The sequence below is a fragment of the Bolinopsis microptera genome, chromosome 10 (assembly GCF_026151205.1).
Source record: "Bolinopsis microptera isolate Bmic1 chromosome 10, MBARI_Bmic_1.0, whole genome shotgun sequence".
Taxonomy (NCBI): domain Eukaryota; kingdom Metazoa; phylum Ctenophora; class Tentaculata; order Lobata; family Bolinopsidae; genus Bolinopsis; species Bolinopsis microptera.
In genome coordinates, this window is record NC_087081.1 from 2,028,732 (window position 1) to 2,043,942 (window position 15,211).

General features: G+C 39.2%; 1 protein-coding gene across 2 annotated transcripts; it reads right to left on the bottom strand.

Moving 5' to 3' along the window:
• Positions 1 to 4,276: 4,276 nt before the first annotated feature.
• On the bottom strand, positions 4,277 to 10,937 carry LOC134821897 (uncharacterized). Of its 2 annotated transcripts, XM_063832708.1 has the most exons (10): positions 10,804 to 10,937; positions 10,147 to 10,328; positions 9,229 to 9,319; positions 8,698 to 8,796; positions 7,763 to 7,933; positions 7,446 to 7,535; positions 6,195 to 6,338; positions 5,307 to 5,357; positions 4,938 to 5,037; positions 4,277 to 4,753 (listed from the first exon to the last, which is right to left on the bottom strand). In XM_063832708.1, the coding sequence occupies exons 1-10, from the start codon at positions 10,865 to 10,867 to the stop codon at positions 4,696 to 4,698; spliced, it is 1,050 nt and encodes a 349-aa protein (XP_063688778.1). In that variant the 5' UTR covers positions 10,868 to 10,937; the 3' UTR covers positions 4,277 to 4,695. The 2 variants fall into 2 exon arrangements, with proteins under 2 accessions (XP_063688778.1, XP_063688779.1); XM_063832709.1 differs by lacking the exon at positions 6,195 to 6,338.
• Positions 10,938 to 15,211: the final 4,274 nt, after the last annotated feature.

The following is a 15,211-nucleotide window of genomic DNA, read 5'->3' on the forward strand; positions in this document are numbered from 1 at the left end:
GCTTGTACCCAAGTAAAAATTCAATAGAATGAATTGTTTAACGATATTGTTTGAAACGTTTCGTACAACCTAGAACACTCGTCTTTCTAATTCATTTTACCACGTAGACTTTTAGGACCTTAACTGATAGTTGAAATTCGACATATGACGTCATCTAGCGTCATCTAGCGTCATCAAGCGTGAAATATCGCCAGATGATGATAGATGATGATAGATGACGCTAGATGACGCCAATTAGCGACATTGTCGCTAAGTGCACGGCACCTTTCGAATGTCGCTATCTAGCGCTATCTAGCGCTATCTAGCGCTATCTAGCGCTATATGACGCTATATGACGCTAGATGACGCTACATGACGCTAGATGACGCTAAGCACGCAACACTGACGCCAGGCGACAGATAGCGCTATTTTCATAAAAATTCTAGGGACGACATCTAGCGTCATCTAGCGTCATATGTTGCCGCGACATCTGACGCTATCTGACGCCATCTAGCGATATCTGACGTCATCTGACGACATCTGTCGCGACGACATCTGACGCAGGCGACATCAAGCGCTGGATAGCGGGATAAGTCAGTTTACGACAGTTTACGCTATCTAGCGCTATATAGCGCCAGATAGCGCTATATGGCGTCAGATGTTGTTGCGACATATAGCGCTAGATAGCGTTAGATAGCGCTAAATAGCGTTAGATAGCGCTAAATAGCGAAGAATTTTGGGTCGTGACAGTCCAGGCTATTTAGCGCTAGATGTCGCTATCTAGCGCTATATGTCGCTGCGTCAGATGTCGTCGCTACATATATAGCACAAGATATCATATCCTATCACAGTAACAGTAATCCTAACTCTGTGTGTTTGTGTGTGTGTGTGTGTGTGTGTGTGTGTGTGTGTGTGTGTGTGTGTGTGTGTGTGTGTGTGTGTGTGTGTGTGTGTGTGTGTGTGTGTGTGTGTGTGTGTGTGTGTGTGTGTGTGTGTGTGTGTGTGTGTGTGTGTGTGTGTGTGTGTGTGTGTGTGTGTGTGTGTGTGTGTGTGTGTGTGTGTGTGTGTGTGTGTGTTTTACTGGGACCGTAAGCGCAGCCTGTCTTTTCCCACCCAATCTTTTTTGTTATTTTTATTTTATATGAAAATTAATTTTTACTGTGTATGAAAATTAATTATAATTTAAGTGAGAATGCAAATGATATAACTATATAATATATAATAAGCTTGCGCGGCTCGTCGAAGTCACCCAACTATTACACTCGATTTATCAAATATTCGGCTGAGTGGAACAAAATATTAAATATCACTTAATCAAGGGGTCGTTTACATATTATAATTATATAAAGGGCCTAATGCCGCCGGCCGGGGTTTTCCAAATTATTACGCTCGCTAGTTTACCTGGGGACCTCAGGCTATTATGTTCATAAACCGAATAGAGATCGATTAGGCGGAATGACAGGCTGAGCGCGGCCCAGTAATCGCTAGTGTGATTGTGACATAATACTAATATAGCTTAATATAGGGGGTGCACGATAAAAAATAAACTTGCTCGGATTTTAAAAATTTTTGTACCACTGTTTTCTAGAGACTGTGAGAATTTTCACAATACCAAATTTGTTATACCTTTTTGGAAAGATCAGTGAGTTTCGCCTATGTACTGTGCCATATTTGATGGTGCGCGGCTTTTGGAGCAAAAGTAGCTGTAAAACATAAAAGTCGCGTAATTTGACCAAATTCGTCCAAATTTGACCATTTTTATCGTATTATTCGGATTTATCTTCAGTTCCTTAAATGAGATCATTCTGGAAATTGGCGACGACCTTCCAATAGGGCTTTTACAACTGTCCGAAAAATTTGGTGGATATCGGAGTTGATATAGTGATCAAAATGGGGCAAAATACGCTGCTTTTAGCTGTAACATAATGTCTGATGGTTGGATATGCTTTAAATTTTTCGGACACTTTCCTTGTAAGTCTATGAGTAAGCTTACCAATTTTTGTTGCAATTGGAGGTCGGGAAGGATACTCAATATCTATTTGTTTGAAGAAAATTGTGCTGGCCGAAATTAGCGCTAAAAAACCATCCTACAGTCGGCACGCGCGGCTCACTGTCGATGGCGCACTACCTACTTAATAGCTATGTATGGAACTGATTACTAACAATGAGAGGTCGTTCACATACCCCGTAATCAGTTTTACCATATCTATTATATTTGTATATATAATAGCCTGAGGTCCCCAGGTAAACCCCAACCTCCTCAGCTGATTACGTAATACTAATATGTAAACGACCGTCGACCCTTAACATTTCGGGATCGGAAGAAAGCGGCACGTACTATTTCGTTACTGGGCCGCGCTCAGCCTGTCATTCCGCCAAATCTTTATTTGTTTATGAACATAATAGCCTGGGGTCCCCAGGTAATATTTCGACGAAATTTATACAAGTTACAGCTCAGTGGTGCATTTCGCCGAAAAGCATTATTGGATACCGAGAAGCATTTTTGGATGCGCGGCGCGACACACTCACAGTAACGCATCGCGTTGATTCACGATGTCAATCCTTCACTGTTCATGTTCACAGCTCGGTGAGGCCCAGTTATGGTGCATATCGCCAATTTAGTAACATAGTTGGTCAGTTCGTACAAAAATCGTAAAAAATTCGTACAGTTCGGCACGTTTTTTCAGTTTGGGATTATTTTGGGAAAAATTCGCCTCATAAATTTTCGAAATATATAATAAAAAGCTAATTGCAAAAATTTGTGTTAAAATGGCGGGAAACGATGAAATGTAACCTCCCGGACAAAAATAACAAATTTTTCGGACTGAAGTGATTACTTGTAATTGTAGCGCGATGCACTACTGGGTCGCGCGCGCATCAAATAATGCTTCTCGCAAGCAAATCGGCGAGATGCGAAGGATTGACATCGTCAATCAAGTGATTACTGATTAAAAAACAAAATTGTTAAAAAAAATTCGGTAAAAATTCCTCGACAGCTTTTTAAAATTTGTACAGTTCGATACCTTTTAAAAGTTCGTACATAAAGTAACGTACTGACCAAGTATGTTTAGTAAAGCACTAGTGGTTGCAAGAAGCATTATATTATTGGCTGCGCGGCGCGGCCCAGTAGTGCATCGCGCTACAACAAAAATCGTCAATTAGATTACTCGAAGCTCAAAGCTGTAAAGTATTTATCCAAAATAATTCCGATCCCGATCCCGATTGTTACTGGGCCGCGCTCAGCCTGTCATTCCGCCAAATCTTTATTCGCCAAATCTTAATGTTTATGAACATGTACATAATAGCTTGGGTCCCCATGTAAGTTACTGGGCCGCGCTCAGCCTGTCATTCCGCCAAATCTATATATCTGTTAATGAACATAATAGCCTGGGGTCCTCAGGTAACAGGTAAGAGGATTGACATAACTTATAAATTTATAATATATTAATTGAAATTCTAAATACTGAATTCATCGCATTTTAAGGGTTTTGGTATTTTCGTAGCTAAATTGCACTAAAGCTTTCGCGCTTGCACTTCACACTTGCGCGTAGTTCGTAAACTGAAAACTCGTGGGTACGATATATGTGATTACTGAACAATAAATTCGGCTCGACTCTCATTACATTCTTTTGATAACTTGCTGTGCGAGATTTCAATACTATTAATTAAGCCTATACCAGCCGGCAAAGTTTTTATATCTAGACAGATAGCGCTATCTAGCGCTATCTAGCGTAAACTGTCACAAACCGACATTCTCCGCTAGATAGCGCCAGATAGCGCTAGTAAGCGCTAGATAGCGCTGCGTCAGATGTCGTTGCGACATATAGCGTTAGATAGCGCTAGATACCGCTAGATGTCGCAAAAAAAAGGGCGGAAATTTTATGAAAATAGCGCTATCTGTCGCCTGGTGTCAGTGCTGCGTGCTTAGCGTCATCTAGCGTCATCTAGCGTCATCTAGCGTCATCTAGCGTCATATAGCGTCATATAGCGTCATATAGCGCTAGATAGCGCTAGATAGCGCTAGATAGCGCTAGATAGCGACATTCGAAAGGTGCCGTGCACTTAGCGACAATGTCGCTAATTGGCGTCATCTAGCGTCATCTAGCGTCATCTAGCGTCATCTATCATCATCTGGCGATATTTCACGCTAGATGACGCTAGATGACGCTAGATGACGTCATATGTCGAATTTCAACTATCAGTAAAGGTCCGACTTTTACACACCACCAGTACCACAATTTACATTTCTTTATTAATTCCGAATCCAGGTATGAAACCAAAATTAATCAAACTGCAGTTTACATTTTGATATGATGAAAATGATATTAACAAAGAAACTGATAACTTTCACATAAATTAAATCTCACATAATAACTCAATTGCAGTGAAAGTCCTGATTTCATTATACCCGCAGACAATACTAACTTCTTAACTTTAAAAGTAAGCAGTAACTATACTAAACTACTGTTACTTTTCTAACAGTAATTAATTTTGTTATTTTCAAGCCCTCTTCTGCTTGTTCAGTCTGTATGTTATTCTTTGAACAGCAGCTCTTGTTGTTGAAGGATAATCATTTATTCTTTTATTCCCTACTTCAAGTCCATCTCGCATGACAATAAAAATGCTGATTTGTTCCCGAGATGCTTCATTGATACAGTTGATTACAATAAACAGCACTGAGTACTCCTTTATAATAACTTCCATTATTTGGAGCGGCTAAGTCACTGAATGTGTGCTAGCATTGTCGATAGAGAAATTCTCTTCGTCTTTTAATCTGAAATGATAACAAAAATTCATATTAAATTCACATATTAAAATAAGGTAAATTTGATGATGCGATGGCTTCTAATTAGAGAGTTAGAGACAACCCGCCCAATTTAAACCGAAAGTTTTTTTTAATTTAGGGTAATAAAAGTGGAAATATGTAATAGAAAAAGGTAATAAAAGTATAAATTCACCTTTTCTGAGCTCTTTTGATGGCGATTTCTCGTTCTGAGCACATAAAAAGTCCAGCAAAGCCGATAATCACTCCAATAATCACCAGAAACAGAATGACAACTAAAATATGAGACATTTAATCAGACTGTCATACTTTGGGGTGTATAATTGTGTAAAAGTGCTAAAGGTTAGAAAGTTTGATAATTTCACTAATAGTGACGCTAATATTAATGGTGTTATACGGCTCGATTGGTGCTGAACACAAATCACGATTACAAAGCTACAAATCTCATGTGAGCCATTTGACGTCATATTTTTAGAAAAAACCTACAAACGTACATTTGCTATTGACTTAGTTCCAACCCTGGTAGTATAAGTAGTAAACTTACATTTGCTAGCAACTGGATCCAGACTCCCTAACCGTATGCCGTGTCCCTTTTCTGAAACAAATTAGAGCTTTAAGTTATAATCAAATACATCCTGCAACCAGTCAACCAGATTTTAACCATTTAACCTGAATTGTACTTTTTCGGTCATACATCCGGATCCCGATGGCACTGTCCCGGCACCGGGCACTCTTGTGGCACTGTCGCTAGCTTGCCGCCATAGTGCCACGACATTGCCGCGACAGTGCTGCCAAAAAATCTTGTCCTAACTGTTTCACTGTTTGAGGTGACGTGAAAGATAGTGGAAGTGGAGCACTGCACGCTCCACTTTTTGAAACCTACAATGGTTACCATGGCAACAATGGAAACATTTCCTCTTGATATCGTCTCCTTTCTTATCAAAGTTTTGAATCTTATAATTTAGATTATACTGTAGAGTTTAGTTCAGCTGTCTAATATCTATAACATCACTTTAAGTTACAAATAGAAAAGCATGGAGAGAGTTAAGCATGATTTAGTTTATTCTGTGTTATTTTTCTCTTGGTGACTTATCAGGTTATCAAGATGTTCTTTATGTTTTATTTTTGATTTGAATAAAGTTATATAATAATAAGTTACAAATTTCTCCCCAACAGAAAGATCCCTAAGTGAAATGATTTTAAGTAAAAGATCATTAAATTAAAATAAAAGAACCCTAAGGGATTCAGTGAAATTAAATGAATGCAAATTCAAAGCATCAAATTATGCAAATAAATTTTCAATGAAATGAAAAATAGATACTAAATTTAAAATGCCAGGTATTTAGTACTTTAGTATACCACATGACTGTCACTCTACATCACACTTTGACAGGTTAATGGGTCACTCTGAATAGTGACCACCAAAACTAACCAGGCGAATCTCCTCCCGACAGTTGTGCAGCGTTTTCTGTACCATTGTTACCATGGTTACCATTGTTACTCCTCTCGTCTCGTTCCTCCGTAACTCTAACAGGTGTCGTCCAGTAAGTCACGTGACGCTCAGCCCGAACTGGTGCTGTACAGAACGATAATACCAAGATAAACAAATAATGGAGGTTCAACATGATAGCTAGTGTGAAAACAAAACGAAATACACCGAAAAAGTTATCACTGTCTACAATGGTTACCAAGGCAACCAAATCGTACTCATGATATTGAACGTGTGATTGTCAGTGTCACAATTGTAACGGTAAACATTATATATATATACATAGTGCTATAATTAGCACTGAAATTAACTTTGATGTCAGAATTTTCGTGGCTCTAATTACTGGGATGATCTGATTATAAGTTTAACCCTGATTAATCGGGGGAAGTAATCGGTAAATCGTAAAATCGGGGTACCCAGTAAATTAGGGCTGACATTCACATTAAATAAAATATATAGATGATTACTTTCGAGGGAATCTGAGAAAAATATGTGGATTATGGGGGTTCCCCAGTTCCTGCTCTAACTATCTAATGAACTGGTTAAGTGGTTATACTTATCATAACTTCGTAAGCAGTAGCTAAAACCTGGATCTGGTGAATTTTAATTTCTTAATTAACCACTGGTAATTTGTAAATTTGAAGTTACAACTGATAACTTTTCTAAGCTTTTTTCTTCGTGATCTAACAAAGTCATTATTGTATGATCTTTTAATCTTTGAATTGAAGCTTTGCTCGGCTGTAATTGTTTTACTGTCGTTTTCCTCACACGAGATACTATTTTTTGGTTTTCAGTGATGTTTTTAAATTTCTTTTACATTTTTGAATTCGTGAATACAGAAAGAATTGTTTTAATGTTACAGTCCTAATTCTCCTCGCGTCCTAGGATCTTAAGATGGCGTTTCTTTTGTCTCATAGTTCAACTCTTATATTAACAGCGTACAATATAACTCATTAACTGAACGACGGGTGCCTCGTGCTTTGCATTCATGTTTTGTTCTGATTCATAAACAAAGTAACTCAGATGAAAAATATGTGAATCCAAAGAATCTGATTCTGGAAATATTTCGTCCACTGGAAATATGTGAAGCATGCAGAATGAACAAAATACTCGATACAAGTGCACTGTGCAAGCTGATAGCTTGACCATGAGTTAAAACTAATACAGAAGGTATGTTGAAACGTTGTAACTTACCGACGTAACAAAAGGTCTCATTTACAGATGTGTAGTTGTGATGTGTGAAATCAGTCCAAGAGTAGGAGGGAGGTGGGGAGGTTACCAACCCTGGAGAGAGAGAGAGGGTTACTATGGTAGGTTACCATGGTAACTGTAATGTTACTGCAGGTGATCTCATGACAGCAGCTTGCAGTCATGTGATTGATTAGTTATAGAATTACAACTCAATCATGATTGTAAACGATATAATGTACTAATGAAAGACCGCGTCTGTTCTTCTAGAGAGAGAGAGGGTTACTATGGTAGGTTACCATGGTTACTGGAATGTTACTTACCAGTACTACTTTCCCCATCAATTGTGTACCCCTCCGTGCTCCCCTCCATCTGATTATTGTATAAACTTGTTATATAAGAACTGGGCAGAGCTTCAGACCAGAGTGTGAAACCACAGAGTGAACCAACAAGACCACCGTTAGAGGGATATCTCGAACCTTCTGACTGCAATCCTAGAGTATTTTAGTAATGTGGGGGGGGGGGGGGGGGCGGTATTTTAGTAATGTGGGGGAGAGTGTTTTAGTAATGTGGGGGACAGTATTTTAGTAATGTGAGGGGCGGTATTTTATTAATGTGGGGGGCGGTATTTTAGTAATGTGGGGGACAGTATTTTAGTAATGTGGGGGGCGGTATTTTAGTAATGTGGGGGCGGTATTTTATTAATGTGGGGGAAAGTATTTTAGCAATGTGGGGGACAGTATTTTAGTAATGTGGGGAACAGTATTTTAGTAATGTGGGGGACAGTATTTTAGTAATGTGGGGGACAGTATTTTAGTAATGTGGGGGGCGGTATTTTAGTAATGTGGGGGGCGGTATTTTATTAATGTGGGGGAAAGTATTTTAGCAATGTGGGGGACAGTATTTTAGTAATGTGGGGAACAGTATTTTAGTAATGTGGGGGACAGTATTTTAGTAATGTGGGGGGCGGTATTTTAGTAATGTGGGGGGCGGTATTTTAGTAATGTGGGGGGCGGTATTTTAGTAATGTGGGGGACGGTATTTTAGTAATGTGGGGGGGGGGCGGTATTTTATTAATGTGGGGGAGGGGGCGAAAAATGGGGCGAAATGGCTGTTGATAGTTGAACCAAAATGTTTTGTTGTTTAACTGCAACATTTCAAACTATCAGGAGGAAAAAAAGGAAACTAAAAGTAAAACATATGATGGTGCATGCCTGTAGCGGACAGAATAACAGCTTAACAGGGAGAGAGAACACACCTGCCGACCAGACGCCGGTAAAGTCCAAGTCTAGGACAGTGTCGTTACTTATATCTGATACTTCACCATGCTGTTCTCCGTTAACGAACGTAGTCACTCCTTAATGGAATATTTAATATTATAGTTTGGATTGATTATTAAAATATTTAAATAATAGTTAATTACAAATAAATTTGACGCTTAAATAACAAAAAGCCCCTCAATCCTCATGCAAATTGTAATTGATGAAATAAATTGTTTTATGAAATAACTTTCATACGATTGTGGATTACATGTCCGTCAACTTTAATATTACTTAAGTATTAAATAAGTATAACTAAATAAATATAACGTAATAGATTGATGATTTCTTGGGTAAATTTCTATTGATTGCGTGATCCCGTTTGATGCGACAAGGAAAAGGCTCTTATCAGAAAAGGACTTATTCAACGTTTCAATGTGACAACATCGTATTCATGATCTCAAATTATTTGTTATATTATAGTAGTGTTGAAAGTATTAAAATAATAGATTGAAGTTTGAACTGCTAACCTTTATCTATGTGCCAAGTAACACATATGTGAGTACTCGTAGACTCGTCAAATATCGTAATATCAGCTGCTGTATTATTTGAGAATATTACCTGAAAATATGTTGAGTTTGACAGCCCACACATGTTGCAAAAGTAATTTTATTGAATATTGTAATAAAAGGTTATGTTACAGTGTAATATTGGCAGAAATTACGATGAAGTTTTGGTATTTAGGTATTTGTTTTAGGGAAAGATTAGACTTGGGCGTTGTTTTTTAACTATCGCTTGTTTAGAACTTTTATCTAATAATTATAGTTTAATAATAGATAGTATTTCAAAGTGGCGACAGTTTAAATTGGCCCCTGGCATCACTGAAAATGTTACCCCTGATTTTATGTGAATATCAACTGATAGCATTTCTAAAAACTCAGCAGGAATATCAATTTGCATTTGACGCTTGGAAGATATTTGGTAATAAATCATAATTACAAACACAATCTCTAATTTTGTTGAATTGTGGACGATGTCAAATGCAAATATTCAACTGAATAGTTTTCACTTTGGTGATGGTATGCCTAATAAATTCCAGAACTATGCGTGTACGTGGTACATAAAACTGGCATCTTTGCAATGAATAGCAATTGTTGTTAAGAAAGTTAAGACGGGCCGCACAGTCGCGGGCTATCAAAAGAATTAAGTTAGAACATTATAACTACAAACTAAGTTAACCTTATACAAAGTCAGTAAAACATAGTCTAAGTTAAATCATTAGTCCTAATAGTACTACAAAGTCAGTAAAAAGTTGTTGGTAACAGGAAAAAATTGTTAAAATAACCGATTGTAACTAAGTGAGACAACAAATCAAGGTTTACAGTACAGTTTCTAACACAGAAAGAAAATATATCCTTGTGTTTGAACACAGATATAATTTATAGTACCTGTCTAGTGGAGATGTATAAAACCGGCACTCTCTCAGGGTCCACATAACTAACAAGGTCGTACACGGCGTCCTGTAACGGCCTAACCCACAAGCACACTGAGATCTGGTCTGAAACGTTTAGTTGGGGCGTACTGGTGATGGAGTAGCCGTGCCCGTCTGAGCTTGTTGTCGTGTTACAGCCTGGTGAGAAGAGAGGATTTGTTGTTATTTCATATTTTACACCATTCCCTGATTTTGTTGTAATTATATGTACTATTTCGTGGCTTCATAAAACAATTCTGACGAATCTAAATTTACCATGGAAAAAGGGATATAAGTTGGTCGAAAATTAAACGTTTTTGTTAGTGCATTGTATTTATGAATAAAGACCCAATTACAAAATTCCACAAAATTCTACTAAAATTTACCAAAAAAAAAGGATAAGTTGGTCGAAAATTAAACGTTTTAGTTGGTGCATTGTCTTTATGAGGCTACAAAGAAAGACCAAATTATAAAATCCCAGGATGCTGGATACTGAAATTGTATATTAGTGTGAACCGGTACACGCCAATCAAACAGAGTTACACACCAATTCCTACTAAAACTGAGAACCATTTTCCCCCTTTTTAAATATCATCTCTTGCAAGAAAATATTTCCTTGCGTTTGAACACTTACATTTTAAACCGTACACGACGGGTAGTAGGAGAAAGGGAAGCACGTGATACTGATAGGTTCTCATTCCTACTGTTACAACAACACCATCAGTCAACAACCTCCTCTGTTTAGTTTATATCATATTCATTAGTTCCTGACATGGGAGAGGTTTAGTTTGATATCCAGATTATTATAATGATATTCGTATGAAGGCTAGTTTTCCTGATACAGGAGACAGTTAAAAGATCATAGCAAAAACATCTGCAATCGTATCTCCTCTAAGTTTCATTGAGGGAGGAGAATGAAAAGAAACCTAAAAGAGTTGTCGGACCGACATGAATGATCGGAAGTTAATATTAATTCGGAAAGGTTGCAGAAACAATAAAAAACAAGTCATAAAATGTTATTAAATAAAGTATTACAGCTACAGTGTCTTATAGGCTGAAGAAAGTGCCACCACGAAAATACGACTATTTTATCAATATTGAAACTTTATTTAATATCTTATAAACAATTATATATTATTGATGTGATTGACATTATATGCTTATATGGTTAGACCGGATATCAAATTGAACAAAAAATATATTATACATTATTATAATAATATGTACATTGTACAAACCATTTAGAAATAACAGTGCAATTAATCAGCGTTTAATTATAAGTTATTCTGAACACGAGAAAGCAAGACTAAACAACGAAATACAGCTTGGTAAAATTGGTCTAAATCTAATTACAAATTATTCATAGCAAGCGTAGGGCCTCTCGTGATATCATGGATCACTTAAAGACTTAATAAGCAAGCGGTTCCATTCTTTATAGAACGCATATATAACCCACGAATCGAACAATTATTTGTCGATTATGAAATGAAATAAAAGATAATTGCCTAGTACGTGTCTATGCAGTGTCAGTATATCATTTAAGATAGACTGAAAGTACGTGTCTACAGTATACAGACTGTATATAATAGACTGAAAGTCTATGCGTAACAAACATAACAAAGTTAGACTCGCTTTCCATAATACCTCTCTTGTGGCTGTTGAAAATGATATTCAATTAAAGAAGCCAGCCATGGAAGAACGGTAAAACAACCAAAAATAAATGGCAAAAATGCAAAACAAGCAAAAGTAGAATGTAAAATAACATTATATGTATGCTTGATAGACGGGCATAATAACAAACATCCGGAAATAGTGTCTTTATCTGCAAGGTGAAACACTTAAAGGGTTTCCAGCATAGTTTGCTGTGGTTAATATATAAATATCTAAATATCTTACGTCCGCATTATTTGGTCCGACGGGAAATTTAGACGGGAAATTTTAGGGTTATCTCACCATGAATCTTTATTCTCAATCCTAACTGAAATCTTTTATTTTGATGAATGTTGTTGAAGAAGAGAGAATCTCCACTCAGTGTTTTAAAAACAAATTATTTGTCGACGTTTCGGCAACATGCCTTTGTAATTTTGCAGCTATGTTAGTTATTATAACGTCCTGTCTATGACAAAGGCATGTTGCCGAAACGTCGACAAATAATTTGTTTTTAAAACACTACGTAAGTGGAGATTCTCACTTCTTCAACAACAATCATCAAAATAAATGATTGATCCACTCATAAGAGCGAAAAAGGATGACCATTAACTGAAATCTGTTTAAAATAACAGCCATCGCAAATTGAAAAGCAAAATCCCCAAATTTGAAAAATATTTTTACCCAAATATTTTTATTGAGAGGCTTCATATCTAAATATCAACATAGCATAGTCATAACCCTATATATCAACAATGTTATGTTGATTCAACATAAAATTGTCCAGGAATATGGATACCTGGAATATAGATACATCAAATTGTCCGTTGGTAGACCCAAGGTATTTTACAGGGTACGGTTACTCGACTAGTAGTAGACCAAATATGTGTTGCTCTGAACCAGGCATAAAGTAAGCCTGGTGTTGCTCTGAACCAGGCATGAAGTAAGCTTGTTGTTGCTCTAAACCAGGCATGAAGTAAGCCTGTGTTGCTCTGAACCAGGTATGAAGTAAGCCTGGTGTTGCTCTGAACCAGGCATGAAGTAAGCCTGTGTTGCTCTGAACCAGGTATGAAGTAAGCCTGGTGTTGCTCTGAACCAGGCATGAAGTAAGCCTGGTGTTGCTCTGAACCAGGCATGAAGTAAGCCTGGTGTTGCTCTGAACCAGGTATGAAGTAAGCCTGGTGTTGCTCTGAACCAGGTATGAAGTAAGCCTGGTGTTGCTCTGAACCAGGTATGAAGTAAGCCTGGTGTTGCTCTGAACCAGGCATGAAGTAAGCCTGGTGTTGCTCTGAACCAGGCATGAAGTAAGCCTGGTGTTGCTCTGAACCAGGCATGAAGTAAGCCTGGTGTTGCTCTGAACCAGGTATGAAGTAAGCCTGGTGTTGCTCTGAACCAGGCATGAAGTAAGCCTGGTGTTGCTTTGAACCAGGTATGAAGTAAGCCTGGTGTTGCTCTGAACCAGGTATGAAGTAAGCCTGGTGTTGCTCTGAACCAGGTATGAAGTAAGCCTGGTGTTGCTCTGAACCAGGCATGAAGTAAGCCTGGTGTTGCTCTGAACCAGGTATGAAGTAAGCCTGGTGTTGCTCTGAACCAGGTATGAAGTAAGCCTGGTGTTGCTCTGAACCAGGCATGAAGTAAGCCTGCTGTTGCTCTGAACCAGGCATGAAGTAAGCCTGGTGTTGCTCTGAACCAGGCATGAAGTAAGCCTGGTGTTGCTCTGAACCAGGCATGAAGTAAGCCTGGTGTTGCTCTGAACCAGGCATGAAGTAAGCCTGGTGTTGCTCTGAACCAGGTATGAAGTAAGCCTGGTGTTGCTCTGAACCAGGTATGAAGTAAGCCTGGTGTTGCTCTGAACCAGGCATGAAGTAAGCCTGGTGTTGCTCTGAACCAGGCATGAAGTAAGCCTGGTGTTGCTCTGAACCAGGTATGAAGTAAGCCTGGTGTTGCTCTGAACCAGGCATGAAGTAAGCCTGGTGTTGCTCTGAACCAGGCATGAAGTAAGCCTGGTGTTGCTCTGAACCAGGTATGAAGTAAGCCTGGTGTTGCTCTGAACCAGGCATGAAGTAAGCCTGGTGTTGCTCTGAACCAGGTATGAAGTAAGCCTGGTGTTGCTCTGAACCAGGCATGAAGTAAGCCTGGTGTTGCTCTGAACCAGGCATGAAGTAAGCCTGGTGTTGCTCTGAACCAGGCATGAAGTAAGCCTGGTGTTGCTCTGAACCAGGTATGAAGTAAGCCTGGTGTTGCTCTGAACCAGGCATGAAGTAAGCCTGGTGTTGCTCTGAACCAGGCATGAAGTAAGCCTGGTGTTGCTCTGAACCTGGTATGAAGTAAGCCTGGTGTTGCTCTGAACCAGGCATGAAGTAAGCCTGGTGTTGCTCTGAACCAGGTATGAAGTAAGCCTGGTGTTGCTCTGAACCAGGTATGAAGTAAGCCTGGTGTTGCTCTGAACCAGGTATGAAGTAAGCCTGGTGTTGCTCTGAACCAGGTATGAAGTAAGCCTGGTGTTGCTCTGAACCAGGCATGAAGTAAGCCTGGTGTTGCTCTGAACCAGGCATGAAGTAAGCCTGGTGTTGCTCTGAACCAGGCATGAAGTAAGCCTGGTGTTGCTCTGAACCAGGTATGAAGTAAGCCTGGTGTTGCTCTGAACCAGGCATGAAGTAAGCCTGGTGTTGCTCTGAACCAGGCATGAAGTAAGCTGGTGTTGCTCTGAACCAGGCATGAAGTAAGCCTGGTGTTGCTCTGAACCAGGCATGAAGTAAGCCTGGTGTTGCTCTGAACCAGGTATGAAGTAAGCCTGGTGTTGCTCTGAACCAGGCATGAAGTAAGCCTGGTGTTGCTCTGAACCAGGCATGAAGTAAGCCTGGTGTTGCTCTGAACCAGGCATGAAGTAAGCCTGGTGTTGCTCTGAACCAGGCATGAAGTAAGCTTGGTGTTGCTCTGAACCAGGCATGAAGTAAGCCTGGTGTTGCTCTGAACCAGGCATGAAGTAAGCCTGGTGTTGCTCTGAACCAGGTATGAAGTAAGCCTGGTGTTGCTCTGAACCAGGCATGAAGTAAGCCTGGTGTTGCTCTGAACCAGGTATGAAGTAAGCCTGGTGTTGCTCTGAACCAGGCATGAAGTAAGCCTGGTGTTGCTCTGAACCAGGCATGAAGTAAGCCTGGTGTTGCTCTGAACCAGGCATGAAGTAAGCCTGGTGTTGCTCTGAACCAGGTATGAAGTAAGCCTGGTGTTGCTCTGAACCAGGCATGAAGTAAGCCTGGTGTTGCTCTGAACCAGGTATGAAGTAAGCCTGGTGTTGCTCTGAACCAGGTATGAAGTAAGCCTGGTGTTGCTCTGAACCAGGCATGAAGTAAGCCTGGTGTTGCTCTGAACCAGGTATGAAGTAAGCCTGGTGT

Bases quoted from the DNA above. Each gene is read 5' to 3' on its own strand.
- LOC134821897 (XM_063832708.1), bottom strand. From the start codon at position 10,867: ATGAGAACCTATCAGTATCACGTGCTTCCCTTTCTCCTACTACCCGTC. The intron at 7,536-7,762 runs GTAAGTAACATT...CTCTCTCTCCAG, and splicing joins TGATGGGGAAAGTAGTACTG to GGTTGGTAACCTCCCCACCT. The intron at 4,754-4,937 runs GTGAATTTATAC...TTATCATTTCAG, and splicing joins ATCAAAAGAGCTCAGAAAAG to ATTAAAAGACGAAGAGAATT.